The sequence below is a fragment of the Dipodomys merriami genome, unplaced genomic scaffold (genome assembly GCF_024711535.1).
Source record: "Dipodomys merriami isolate MVZ:Mamm:240054 unplaced genomic scaffold, mDipMer1.0.p SCAF_29, whole genome shotgun sequence".
Lineage (NCBI taxonomy): Eukaryota > Metazoa > Chordata > Mammalia > Rodentia > Heteromyidae > Dipodomys > Dipodomys merriami.
The window spans coordinates 646,989-661,114 of record NW_027204381.1 but is presented as its reverse complement, the minus strand read 5'-3'; the positions used below and the strand labels follow the sequence as shown (position 1 = coordinate 661,114).

At 40.3% G+C, this 14,126-nt stretch overlaps 1 protein-coding gene across 5 annotated transcripts in view; it reads left to right on the top strand.

The window, feature by feature from the left end:
* The window catches only part of Zc3h12c (zinc finger CCCH-type containing 12C), a 38,774-nt gene extending 26,096 nt beyond the window's left edge, over positions 1–12,678 (top strand). For all 5 annotated transcript variants that reach the window (XM_070038145.1, XM_070038144.1, XM_070038147.1 and 2 more), the window contains 4 exons: positions 5,771–5,910; positions 8,168–8,402; positions 9,971–10,077; positions 10,676–12,678. In XM_070038145.1, the coding sequence (XP_069894246.1) occupies positions 5,771–5,910; positions 8,168–8,402; positions 9,971–10,077; positions 10,676–12,072 (1,879 nt within the window). In that variant the 3' untranslated portion in view covers positions 12,073–12,678. The remainder of the gene's footprint in view (positions 1–5,770; positions 5,911–8,167; positions 8,403–9,970; positions 10,078–10,675) is intronic.
* The last annotated feature ends 1,448 nt before the right edge of the window (positions 12,679–14,126 follow it).

Genomic DNA, 14,126 nt, shown 5'->3' with positions numbered 1-14,126 from the left:
ACAATAAGAGGCACAAATCAGAATTTGGTATTCAAGGGAAATATACTTTTAGACAGAGGTAAAACAAGTGAGGCTTAGAAAAACTTGAACTTTTGTCTATGGCCATACCACCCTGAACGCGCCCGATCTCGTCTGATCTCGGAAACTAAGCAGGGTCGGGGCTGGTTAGTACTTGGATGGGAGAAAAACTCGAACTTTTAAGATAGATATCATTTAAATTAATACCACGGTTGTGCCAACCTCATATTCACATGTATGAAAGAAACAGTTCCCAATAGAAATTTTTGCATACTGGAAGTTACAAAAAGCTTGAAACCTTACTCATCTAACACGGTAACAGTTATCTATAGGAAAGCAAGTGTGGTTATAATACATGCCTGTAATTCCAGCAGTTGGGAAACTTCAGTAGGGGAATCAAAAGTTCAAGGCCAACCTGGGTTGTAAAATAGACACTATCTTTAAAAAACAATTAACTACACATTACTTTAGTGTAAAAATAGATTGGATAATTATGAAAATAATCGTCAACCCCCCTACACACATTATTTTTTGTACCACTCCATATGTCTTGCTGTAAAGATGAGACAGTGCAGATGTAACTTTTCTTCTTGTCATATAGTTTTAATCTGACACTTGAGCTGAACTGCTTCAGGCATTCCAGGAGAGAACACGATGACAGATTTTTATTTTAGCAGTATTATACTGTCAGTCACAATAAAATGTTGCACTATGTCCATAATTTTGAGAGTTCCAGAACTCAAGAAAATATATCATGAACTTTTCCATTCTATTTATACATTCTACCTACAGATCTAAAATCTTCCTCTAACAAAAATAGAACTCATCCTTCCTGTTGCACAAATATGAACTTAGACTTTGAAAATTCACTTTCTATTCAGAATAAATACTAGCAAGCCTATTATCTGCATTAAGGTTACACATAGAATCATAGTAAATACACATTCAGTTGTGAACACACTGATACATTCTGTATTATAATACGGAGTTTAGTTTAGAATAAAGTATTATTTCCTTTCTTCTAGACAGATATACTTCCCTGTAGATGAATATACTTTAATTTCATTTGAATGCTAACCATAGAAGATATGTATGAGTCTTCAGATGTAAATTCAAAGTAGGAAAGAGGCAATATTTTTTGTTAAGATTATATAATGAACTTTAAAGAGATATTTTATTCTCTGCATACCACCTATGAGATTCTCATCAAGTGATTTCCATTCTCCAGCCTTGGTTTTCCTATTTGTTTTTTGTTGTTTTGTTGTTGTTGTGTGTATATGCCAGTCTTGGGGCTTGAGCTCAGGACTTGAGTACTATTCTAGAGGAGCTTATTTTGTTCAAGATTGGCACTTTACCATTTGAGTCACAGTGCCACTGTTTGAGGGTAGTTTGGGGGGGGAGAAAGAGTCTCACTGATTTTCCTGCCAGAGCTGGCTTCAAACTGCATCCTCTGATCTCAGTCTCCTGGATAGGCTTGGATTACACGCATGAGCTACGAGTCCCAAGATCATATTTGTAAATAGGGGAATTCTATGTTTGCAGGCTGGCTATTAGGATAAGAGGTAATTAACACCACCAAATCCTTGGTGTGTTATAGGCACTGAATAAATTAGTTATATTTACTTTTAGGAGTGAAGTCATGAATCCATAAGATAGTAACCAATCAGGTGAAAACTTAGGTGTACCATTTTATTCCCATGAACCAGGAGAGATTAGCTGGGAAAATCTTGGAGACTCGGGACTCTAACCTGCACAGCCTGCTCTCCTATCCTGCCGTGGAAAGTAACAACATTAGCCTCACCTGTGTGGGATGTAGGAACTGGGCCAAGGATGAAGTCTGACACCTAATTGCATTATATCTAACTCTAGGTTACTACAAGATGACTGTACCTGGAATTACTATGTTTTAGAGCATGTCTTCAACCTTACTTAGTATTGCCAAATTACTCTATCAAATATCTACATCAAATTCACACTCCCACCTGTGAGGTATGGGTTCCTACTTCCACACCTTCTTGGCAACATCTGGTATTTGCAGACTTTATCTAATGGCTGTGAAGTGGTGTCATAGTTTGGCTTCTACTGAGCAGCTTTCCATATACATATTGGTCATTTGAGTCTGTTCCTCCACCAAGTGACCATTCATATCATTTGCCTTTAAAACAGCAATAACAACAAAAATTAACTAGCCAAGCACCGTGGCTTATACCTGTAATCCTAACTACTCAGGAGGCTGAGATCCAGGTTCAAAACCAACCCAGGCAGGAAAATCCATGGGACTCTTACCTCCATGTAACTAGCAAAAAGCCAGAAGTAAAGCTGTTGCCAGTATTGATGGGGGGAAAAAAGGTTAGGGACAGAATCCAGGCCTAAAGTTCAAGCCCCAGTACCAGAGAATACACACACACACACACACACACACACACACACACACACACACACACACACACACACACACACACTCTCTCTCTCTCTCTCTCTCTCTCTCTCTCTCTCTCTCTCTCTCTCTCTCTCTCTCTCTCTCTCTCTCTCTCTCTCTCTCTCTCTCTCTCTCTCTCTCTCTCTCTCTCTCTCCTCTCTCTCTCTCCCCCCAGTACCAGAGAACACACACACACCCTTCATGAATTTAATTTTGGAATTATAATGTTCTTATAGATTACTTTGAGAACAGATGCCATCTTTACAAATTGTGACCTAACATCTAGGCTGATGGAACATTGTTCCTTTCATTCACGTCTTCTCTTGGGCTCTTTAATACAGGTTTCCAACTTCACTTTCTCCACAAAATTTTTTCATGTCTTTTTTGTCTTATATTTAAATTTTGCTGCTTATTACAATTAAGGTTTAAATTGCTTTTGGGTATTAGGGGCTCACATCTATAATCCCCTAGCTGCTCAAGAGGCAGAGATGTAAGGATCAAGGTTCAAAGGCAGCTGGGGCAAGAAAATCTGAGATTCTTATCTCCAATTAACTACCAAAAAAGCCAGAAATGGAGGTGAGGCTCAGGCAGTAGACTGCTCCCAGTGGCCAAAATAAGTTCAAGGGACAGCAGCACTCTGGCCTTGAGTTCAAGTCCTAAAACCAGCACACAAGAAAAGAGAAGAAAAAAAAAAAGATGTAAATTGTTTTTGCCCAATCCTGTAACTCTCTGCAGTGTGATAATATGCTGTGGTCAAGGACTTTTATTATGACACAGATTCCTGACATTTGTCAGAATCTGTTCTGTAGCTGCTAGACAGCTAATGAGACAGCTGATGGGAGGAGGTTCTCTTGTGTTCTTGAAAAGGCATTCTCGTCTCCGCTTGTTGTGCCAGATTTGTCTGTCTGATTCTCTTCATCATTCCCGCGTGCCATCTTCCGCCCTCAGGCCTGTTCTGTCCCCGAGGCTCCATGCAGGGAGGAGGCGAGAATGAGCGCAGCCTTTATGATGAGAATCATGTGAAACAGTTTCCTGTTTTAGCACCCAGGAACCCTGCATTCTGTGCTGGTTACACACATTGCATAAAGTTGTTTAGGCAAAAGCGGTATTCTTCTCATTCTGGAGTGAGTGAAAGGGACAGCAGTCCTTCCCAAATGAAGTCACCAGGAAGAAACTTGGTCACTGGGAGGAATCTGCCTTTCCAGCCAGGAGCAGCGCTCAGCTTTTGGTGAACTGCACATCATCAGTTTACAAGCAAAATACAATCCAATGGATTTCAAAGCACTCACGCGAAAGAATCATATAGTAAAGGGTTTAACCAGTTGAGTGTATTTGGGAATACTTACTATCTATGTTCTCCTTCTCTGTACTTTTCCAGTAGGCTGACTCAGTTTCAGTATTTCCCATGAAAGCTGATGTGACGCTGACCCTCTGACTGGGCACTGAGTGCTCCCAGCCTGCATTCTCACCTAGAAGCCGTCACACAAACTCTCCCTTTCTTTCCTCATGTCATTTTGGAAGCTGCCAGTGTACTTGATTTCACCTGTAATCCTGCCCCGGACCACAAATGGATCTGCACCACAATGCCCAATCTCCACATCGCTATAAACAGCCCTGGGCATCTTGGAAGCAAATAGCTCTATTTGTTTTGCATTAAAAAATGATTACGCTGTGTTAAGATGTTAAGTGGTTCTGGGGTTTCCTGGGGCGTAGCTACAATATATTAAATCAGTATAATGTTTGATTTACACTGAAAGTTAGCAAAATATATGTTACATATACACATATATTATAAAATGCAAATTTTATATATGGTATTTATTTTATAATATGTGTATCGTATGTATATGTATATATGTACATGTAATATATTCATATATTCTATATATACACTATTCCTATCTCCTTGGTCCTTCTATATTATGTAATACATTTTACAGATAATATTTATTTTAAAATACTATTGTATATATGTGTGTGTTGTATGTAAATGTATGACTGCACTTAATATATTCATGATATATGTGTATAGATGTGATGTATGCACACTGTGCAGTATGCAGGCATACATACGCACATACACATGGGAGATGGAATGCTCAGAGTTCAAACTGTAAAAGATGGCAAGGGATTGTATTCAAAGTAGGAGAGTATTTGATCTGAAATACTTGGCTAAGTGTTTGAGTGGAGGCTGGCACTTGGGCAATGCTTGCTGAGTGACTCCTCTGAGCTGCGCATTGCTTTTCAATCTCTGTTAGCACCAACACCCCTAATCTCATCTGAAGGCCTCGCCACGTCTCTAATCCATGTTCATCCAATCCGTGACCAGAACGAGGTGCAAAGTGTCTGTTGGATGAGATTGAGTGTTGCGAATATGTTTTTCCTCAGAGCGAGTCTGGGCTATGTGATTCTTCTCTGGTCACCTGTACACTTTGTAGGTTACTTAGTCACTGCATTGAAATGTGCACACAAAACTCAAAAAGGTGAAGGTTTTAAAAAGGCTCAAGTACTCCTTTTCACTGTTTCACAAAATTCTTCTCTGTGTGACTCCTTTTTGTACGATTTGAATTTATATATGCGTGTATGTATAAATTCAAATCTTAAAAATGTGTGTGTGTATATGTGTGTATAATCTTTCTAAGTACTTGTACCAAGAGGTTTCAATTCAGTGTATCATTTCATCAGTTTATGAGTACAATGCACTGGGGTCAATGTCTCTCCTCCCATCGCTCCCCCCCCCTCCCAACTCTGCCCATCCCCTCAAGTATCTGGTTCTATTTTTACCTATCTAAATTGAATATTATGGCTGTATTCATCCACCCTTCCCTCCATTTGACCTTCCTCCCTCCCTTTGACCTCCCGCCCTCCTGATAGCATGTTTCGACCTCCAGTATTCATGTTGTTTAAGTATAAGTTAGTTGTTCCAACACCATTGCAGGCTTCCCCTGCTTGTACCATCCTTTAGACAAATGTTTTTATGACTTTCTTTTTACAGTTGACAGAAATTCTTCTGTGGTTCAAATGCCGTCTCTTTCCCTGTCTGATAGTTTCGGAAACCTGAAGAGTTACCAGCCTTCACAACTTCACATTTGAAAATCCCATGGTCTTTATTCTGTACACAATAATCCTTTCCATCTTCTTATTTTTTCCCCCTTCACAGGTTTTGATTTTCAGCTGTCACCTTCCTTTTTCTCTGACCTTTGCCACTTCATCTCAGATTTCAGCCCTCTTGTTAATTGTTGTCATTATGTGATCATCCTGTTCTTATAACCTTGAATTAGTGAAATCAAATTAAATTCTGTGGGCTTTAAACCTTCTAAAATAATCTTTCAGCCATGGAAACAAAGAAGTCTTTTCCTGCCGAGGAATAAAACTGGCAGTGGATTGGTTTTTGGACAGAGGCCACAAAGATATCACTGTTTTTGTTCCTGCCTGGAGGAAAGAGCAGTCGCGCCCTGATGCTGTCATCACAGGTGAGCCGCTCTGCCTAGCTTCTGTGTGACAGGGGGCCCCTCAGGCACTCAGTCTGTGTGGCTGCCATATACTCTTGGTTAAGTTTGAAACTAATGGAATTAACTACAGGAAACATTCATGTCTGCTACATTTGGTCAGGGTTTTTTCATTATGTGGACTTCAAATTCTATAAAATTCCGACGTGTAGAGGCACACTAAGGATCAGAAGACCATTTCTGGCTTTGCTATTCACAAGCTCCAGGACTCTGGACAACATACACTACCTCTTTGGACCCCACTTTTTCATACACTCTATGAAATTAGACTAAGTGGCCAGCATGGCTACAGGTCAAAAGGATCTGTAAGAGACAACGTATATACTATCCATTCAAGGAGGAGGAGATAGCCCGATCCCAAGAATGGATTTCTATTTTCACTATTTGGCATTTATTTTTATTTTATTTGGCTTAAACTCAGGGTCCTGTACTTGTTAGGCAGGTACTCTGCTACTAGAACCTCAGCTTTGGCCTTTGGTTGGTTTTCTTGTGCTTGTGGGCAGTGCTGCTGGTGGTGGTGGTAGTGTTTTTGGTGTTGGTACTGGGGCTTGAGCTCAGGCCCTCACTCACTTGGGAAGTTTTTGTTTTGTTTTCTTAAATCAGGCACTTTACCATTTGAGCCACATCTCCACTTTGCCCTTTTTTGGTGGTTAGTTGGAAATGAGTCTTGTAGACTATACTGTTGAACATTTGGCTTAATTTCTGTGACTCAAAAACCCACTTCTGCCTCCAAAATTACCACACACCATGAGAAACCTAGAGGAAAGGGATGAAGAACTTATCTAAAACAAATAAGATCACTACCATGAGCACCAAGGGAAGAATTATTTTAAGATTTTAGTCTGCATTTATTAAATCATTGTTGAATAATGGTGGAGTCCCAAGCTATGGACCCATTTTAGCATATGTAAAAAATGTTAGGAGCTTTCCAACTATCATACCATAATAATCTTTAGAGTTACCTTATATTGTTACAATGCTTGGGAAATCATGGGTGGTATGTAATAAAGGAAAACAAAACAAAACAAAAAGGTAATGACCAAGTGTGGTAGTGTTCACTTGTAATCCCAGCACTGGGGAGGTGGAAAACAGGACATTTGAAAGTTCAAGACCAGCCTGGGCTACACAATGAGATCATCTAGGAAGGGAGGGAGGGAGGGAGGGCGTTAAGTACCTCTAGCAGCGGCTTGCCAGGTCTCAAGAACACATAACATATCAGAATGCAGTTTACTTTGTAAAATGCTAGGGCTATATTTCAGAGGCTTTTCATTGTTTTCTTTCCCAATGTAATAACTTTCTGACTAAAGCTCTCAACCACATGATTCTTGATAACCTTTTGCTGCACCAATTAAAAAAAAATCCCTTGATTTAAAAATGTACTGAAGTTTTCAGAGCTATCGATTTAGACTGGCACTTTTGCTAAATCTTCCTTTCATCTAACAGAGACTTGAGCAGAGTACTAGCTGTAATCACTTACTAGCTGTACTGAACTTCTATTTAAGTTATTAGTATTACTTATATGGCATCCTTATTTCCTCCCAACCTTGTCAGCTGTCCCTTAGATGTAGATTAAGTATGGTGAGGGCCTCTTACCCTGACACGTTTACCCCTCTGACCGCCTGGGTAAGGCTCTAGGCATGTAATGTATTAATATAAACACCTTCACAAATAATTAAGTACCGTGGGTACTTAACTCCCTCCCTCCCTTTCTTCCTCCCCTCCCTCCCTCCCTCCCTCCCTTCCTTCCTTCCTTCCTTCTTCCCTTCCCTCTTTCATTCCTCCCCTCTTTCATTCCTACCTTCTTTCTTTTTGAAATGATCTCTTTGTGTAGCCCAGGCTGGTCTTGAACTTTCAAATGTCCTGTTTTCCACCTCCTCAGTGGAAGATTAATGAATGATTTCTGAGTAAATATTTTTAAGAAACTCATGCATTCGTTCATTCCACAGACATTAACTACCACATTGGTGGCCATCCTCCATGTTTTCACAAAGAAAACATACAACACATACTCTTGGTTTTCCATTTTAGTCTTTGTTTTTTAATGTAAAAACTTCTCATTGAAATTTCTGAAAGAAAAACTATGCTGCATCTGTAAACTACATCCTATTCTCCAAATGATAATGTCTGCCCTCACTCATTTAAAAGACTGAACATCATGTGAGAATCACCATATGCCGTTTACAAATCTGTTCCTGAAACTCAGCCTGTGTTCTCCTCGCAGATCAGGAAATCTTGCGCAAATTAGAGAAGGAGAAGATCCTGGTGTTCACGCCATCACGGCGCGTCCAAGGGAGGCGCGTGGTTTGCTACGATGACAGGTTCATCGTGAAGCTGGCGTTTGAGTCAGACGGCATCATTGTATCCAATGACAACTACAGGGATTTGGCCAATGAGAAACCAGAATGGAAGAAGTTCATAGATGAGCGGTTATTGATGTATTCCTTCGTCAATGACAAGTAAGTAAACCAGTGACCTGCTTCCCTCACGACCCATCCATTCCTGCTAGATGCTACAGAACCCTTCTGTTTTTGCCCCCCTCCTATCTTAGGACAGGTTTCTCTCAATGCCTGATTTCGTCCCTACTAGAAGGAAGTTTTTTCCTCTGTAGGAGGACCTGTGTGAGCTCTCTGCCCTTCCTCGAGACCATTAATTATGCACCTGAAGCAAAGGAGGTTTCTTAGACTGGGAGACCTGTTCTAGCTGGTAGAAAAATTCCCATTTTTGCCCCTGCCCCAAATGCCTTCCAGTGTCAACGTTTAGAGAGTATCGAGTATCGATAGTTTACTAACTGGACAAGTTTTGAAAGTTTTCTGAGTATAAGACACTTACTCATGATCACAGTCTCCAAGATGATAGATGGACAGATGGTCTGAATGGCCATGTGTCACATTATCTAGAAAGATGTAGGAAAACTGGGTTGGTTACTCGTCAGAAATGCAGACTAAACCTAAAAGCCTATTATCTCACTTGTTTAACTCACAATGTTTTATGTATGCCATATGCTATTAAGGATGTATGTAAACTAATACACTAATGTAGCAAACATTAGCAGAAGCTTCAAGATATGTTTACTCTTTCAACCCAACAATCTTACGTCTTGGAATGTATAATGAGCAGAAAAGAAAGATTGAATGTGTTCACTACTATATTATTTGCAATCGCAAGAATTCAAAGGCAGCTAAACGTTTAATAGAGAAACCAGTCAAGTTACAATGCATGTCTGCTGGAATATTACTCTGTTTTTCAGAATTACTATGACAGTTGCTAAAGAAACACGGAAAATATTTTTGTTCGCATTGAAAGAAGACAACCCCTAAAACATAAACAAACAAAATGATTGTGGAATTGAATGACTTTGTCTCCTATCTTTTCACTTTTAATGTTGCTGATACTGTTTTATTTGTTTGCTTGTTTTAGTGCTGCTACTGGGGCTTGAACTCGGGGCTTCTCACTCTCCTGCACTTTCTTGCTCACATCAGGCGCTCTTTCACTTGAACCGCATGTCCAGAAAGTCAAGTACTTGGTTTATCAGTTATGGAACCTCCCAAGTCTTTTCTGCCCAGGCTGGCTTAGAACCACAGTTACTCAGATCTCAGCCTCTTTCATAGCTAGGATTACAGGCGTGAGCCACTAGCACCTGGCTATTGTAATTATTTTCTAAAAACCCTTACAATATCCTATGACGGTAAAGGATGAGAAAATTAATTAGGACGTGCTAGACTCAAAACCTACTTGAATTAAATTGGTGTTAACTCACATAGGTACTGTGAATTAAATACAAATAGTGTGTTCAGCTTAAAACGTTTCATTATTTACAGTGTCTCATTGAGAAAGGAAAACTTGGTTTGCTAATTTTTTTTTCTCCTGTCATTGTCGAATCAAAGCCATTGGATTAAAACATCAAGAGAAAATACCATAGAAGAAATAAAAATTTTGTATTCTTCCTTTAGAATTAAATAACCAGCTTCTTACTTAGGTGTCTTTTTTATTTATTTATTTATTTATTTTTAAATCTCCATGATAGGTTCATGCCTCCGGATGATCCTCTGGGCAGACATGGCCCAAGCCTGGACAACTTCCTGAGAAAGAAACCCATTGCTCCTGAACACAAAAAGCAGCCTTGTCCTTATGGTAAGTAAACAAAAAGAATAACAAATCCTCAACGTGTGTCTTTGGGACACAATGTCTTGTTAATAAAAACAGCATAATCAAAATAAGCATCTAAAATTTGGGGTGGCATAGCACTTTGGATTCCAGTGAAATTGAAGAACTTGTCCTGTCCATGGAAAAGAATGATTTTGTTACCTCTTCGTGTTGAATTACAGTTCACTCCCCTCAGTTGAAATATAGTTTGAAAACTCAATTGTGCCTGAAGTTAGCTTTAGGGTGGAGGAAAATTGAGGATTCTTATATCCAGACACAAATCCTCACACAAAGCGTATGAGGCTTTACCACGTTAAAGCCTTACAGTGGCTCTTCAGAACAAAAGTTCCTGCCCGCTCAGAAAGTCTTGCTGAAGGAGGAGAGGTAAATGGGAGCCGAAAACATGGTATAGTGACCAGAAACCCTGGAAGTGACCATTCATCCATCAACCAACTTTCCTGGAACAGTAATCTATTTAGCAAATATATCTCCCCTGTCACTCTTTCTCGAGTTAAAATGGTGCCGTGGTGACTTTGCAGTGTCTGATGGTATGTTCTTTAGTCTAACTAATTTTCCCTCTTTGTAGGAAAGAAGTGTACCTATGGGCACAAGTGCAAATATTACCATCCGGAAAGGGGCAGTCAGCCTCAGCGGTCAGTAGCTGATGAACTTCGTGCCATGTCTAGAAACACAGCAGCCAAAACTGCCACCGAAGGAGGGCTGGTGAAAAGCAACAGCGTCCCTTGTAGCACAAAGACGGACAGCACTTCCGACGTGAAGCGAGGGGCTCCAAAGAGGCAATCCGATCCAAGCATAAGGACTCAAGTCTACCAAGACCTAGAAGAAAAGCTTCCCACCAAAAACAAGTTGGAAACCAGGTCCGTACCTTCCTTAGTTAGCATTCCGGCTCCTTCTACTACAAAACCCCAAAGCACTACATCTTTAAGCAATGGCCTTCCATCTGGAGTGCATTTCCCACCTCAGGATCAAAGACCACAGGGACAATATCCTCCAATGATGATGGCAACCAAAAATCATGGAACGCCAATGCCTTATGAACAGTACCCCAAATGTGACTCGCCCGTTGACATGGGGTATTATTCCATGTTGAATGCGTATTCAAATCTGAGTATCTCAGGCCCACGAAGTCCTGAAAGGCGTTTCTCGTTAGACACAGATTACCGAGTCAGTTCTGTGGCTTCTGACTGCAGCAGTGAAGGGAGCATGAGCTGTGGGAGCAGTGACTCTTATGCGGGGTACAATGACCGCTCCTACGTCAGCTCTCCCGACCCGCAGCTGGAAGAGAGTTTGAAGTGTCAACACATGCACCCTCACAGCCGCCTTAATTCCCAGCCCTTCGTGCAGAATTTCCACGACCCCTTAACCAGAGTGCAGAGTTACAGTCATGAAGAACCAAAGTTCCATCACAAGCCTCCTCTTCCACATCTGGCAATGCATCTGCAGCACCCAGCTGTGGGCGCCCGGTCCAGCTGTCCCGGGGATTACCCCTCGCCACCAAGTTCCACCCACTCCAAGGCGCCGCACCTAGGGAGGTCTTTGGTGGCCACAAGAATAGACAGCATTTCTGATTCTCGACTCTATGACAGCTCTCCTTCCAGACAAAGAAAGCCTTACTCCCGCCAGGAGGGGCTGGGAGGCTGGGATAGGCCGAGTTATGGGATGGATGCCTATGGGTATCGGCAGACTTACTCCTTACCTGATAACTCCACACCGCCCTGCTATGAACAGTTCACCTTCCAGAGCCTACCTGAGCAGCCAGAGCCCACCTGGCGAGTCCCATACTGTGGAATGCCACCAGACGCTCCCAGGTACCAGGACAACCGAGAGAAGATTTATATCAACTTGTGCAACATCTTCCCACCCGACCTTGTGAGACTTGTCATGAAAAGGAATCCTCACATGACAGATGCCCAGCAGCTGGCTGCAGCTATTTTAGTGGAGAAATCCCAGCTGGGTTATTGAAAGATGATGCATCTTTGTGGTGTTGAGTGGGTGGGTTTTTCTTTTTGTTTTTTTTTTTTTTGTTTTGGGGTTTGTGTGTGTGTGTGTGTGTATGCGTGCGCATGTGTGTGTGTGTGTGTGTGTGGTGGTGGTGGTTGTTCAGCTCAAATGCTGAGGAAGGTTTGCTACAATAGCACACATGATCCCCTTCTCAGCAAGGGGATTGTATAGTATCCATTTATGTGAAATACTGTATCATGGAATCTGTATGTCTAGTCCCACTTGGCAGAAGGATTAGCCAATTGCTTTACATTCAAACTTTTTTTTTTTCTCCCCCAAACATTTCTTTTTCAAAGCGATACCCTTGGCTGGAAAGTGTTTCCAGTTTGATTTCCTAGATGTATCTGTGACCTTTGATATTAATCTTCGGTGCATCAGGGGTTTATATGCAGCACTTTTTATGCCTGTTTCATGTTTTACTAACTGGGTGTTTTGTCTATCTAAATTGCAAGCAATTACAATACCTTCAGAATGTGGGACATTTGACTAGGCCTAGCAAACTATTTTTTCAAGCCAAGCTTAACTAGAATCTTTTACAGCTTTTTAAGTTATTTTGGGGGGGGGCGGGGGAGGAAGAGGGCTTCTTTGTGCTATAATCATTATTTATAGAAACAAAGATATACTACAGCACTGACTTTATATTTGAAACAAAAATGTAAGTTACCAGTTTATGTTAAAAATGGGTAACCGTATATATATTAGAATGATTTACAATATGGCACTTTTTTATTATTTTATTTCTGATTTTTTTTTTTGCTGTTGAGAAATTAGTTAATTTAATATGGTCAATTTAAAAGAAAGCAGATGCAATCAATGGAAAACATTGTTTCCATTTTTGGTTTTTTGGTTTTAATGAATAAGGCAAAAGCCGGAACTTGAGAGGCAGGAACATTCTGATTGGCCCGTGGTGTGTTTACAGGCAGTAGACATGGGAACAAGCTCCTAGATTTCCATCCACTTGTATTTTTAATGTCTTGTCTTTTCGTTTGGGGGCACAATAATACTGGATAAATAAGTTTCCACAGTACTTGCCTGTTTTTAATGAATCTAATTAATCTCAATGCAACTTTTATATTTAATATACTCTAGCTTTCCTGCTATTTATCAAGGCTGGCCTGAGGTAGGTTTTCTTTTGTGTGTATGTGTGTGTGTGTGTGTGTGTATGTGTATGGAAGACATGCCGCATTTCTTGATACTGCACTATAGAAATGGCGATGGAGGAGCTGTAAATTGGTAACTTAAATTTTTTTTGTAACATATTGTATATTTTCCATTTTCCTGGAGGTAGTTCTTTTTTTGTGTGTGGGGGAGGGGGGCCTGTTATATTATTAAGGCCAGACTCTTGCCATAAATAGTGTAGTTTTAGATACAGACTGAAGTCTGTTCTAGTTTTAGCAAGGGATATTTCTGGTTTCTACGACATGGGTCTTGCTTAACCACAATTGCGTTTCTGAGGATTAGAAGGTGGATTCCACAGTCTGTGGCAGACAGTCGTGTGATTGACGTAACTTGACTTTTCCCTCCCAATTCTGAATTTGACTTAGCCCGTCAGACACACTCAGATCTGTCTCTGCAGTCTGCCTGGAGCCCAGAGCTACAGTTTGAAGTAAAACCCTGCAAAACCAGAAAGTACCTTTTACTGTTGATACAAATTGTATCTTTTTAATGATAATAACTATTTTGATTTGTAGATCTAGTTCAAAACACAAATGTGTAACTATGATTAGAGTTTTGGGCAACATTTTATCCCTTATTTAAATACCAAATTTTTCAAGTAAAAAAAAAAATTGAAGTCTAGAATAGGGTAGAAAATAAAAAGTAACAATTAAGGTAAAATTAAAGTGTCTGTCTTAGTTTTATAGAATATATTGAAACAGATTACAGAAATTTATTGGCATTTTCTTTCTCCTAAAACGTTTAACCTAGTGTGAACTGAACGTAAAAATAAATAAAATACATAAATAAAGGTAAAATGCTGCCTGAAAATAATGTCCAAGCATCTTTGACTAGAATAA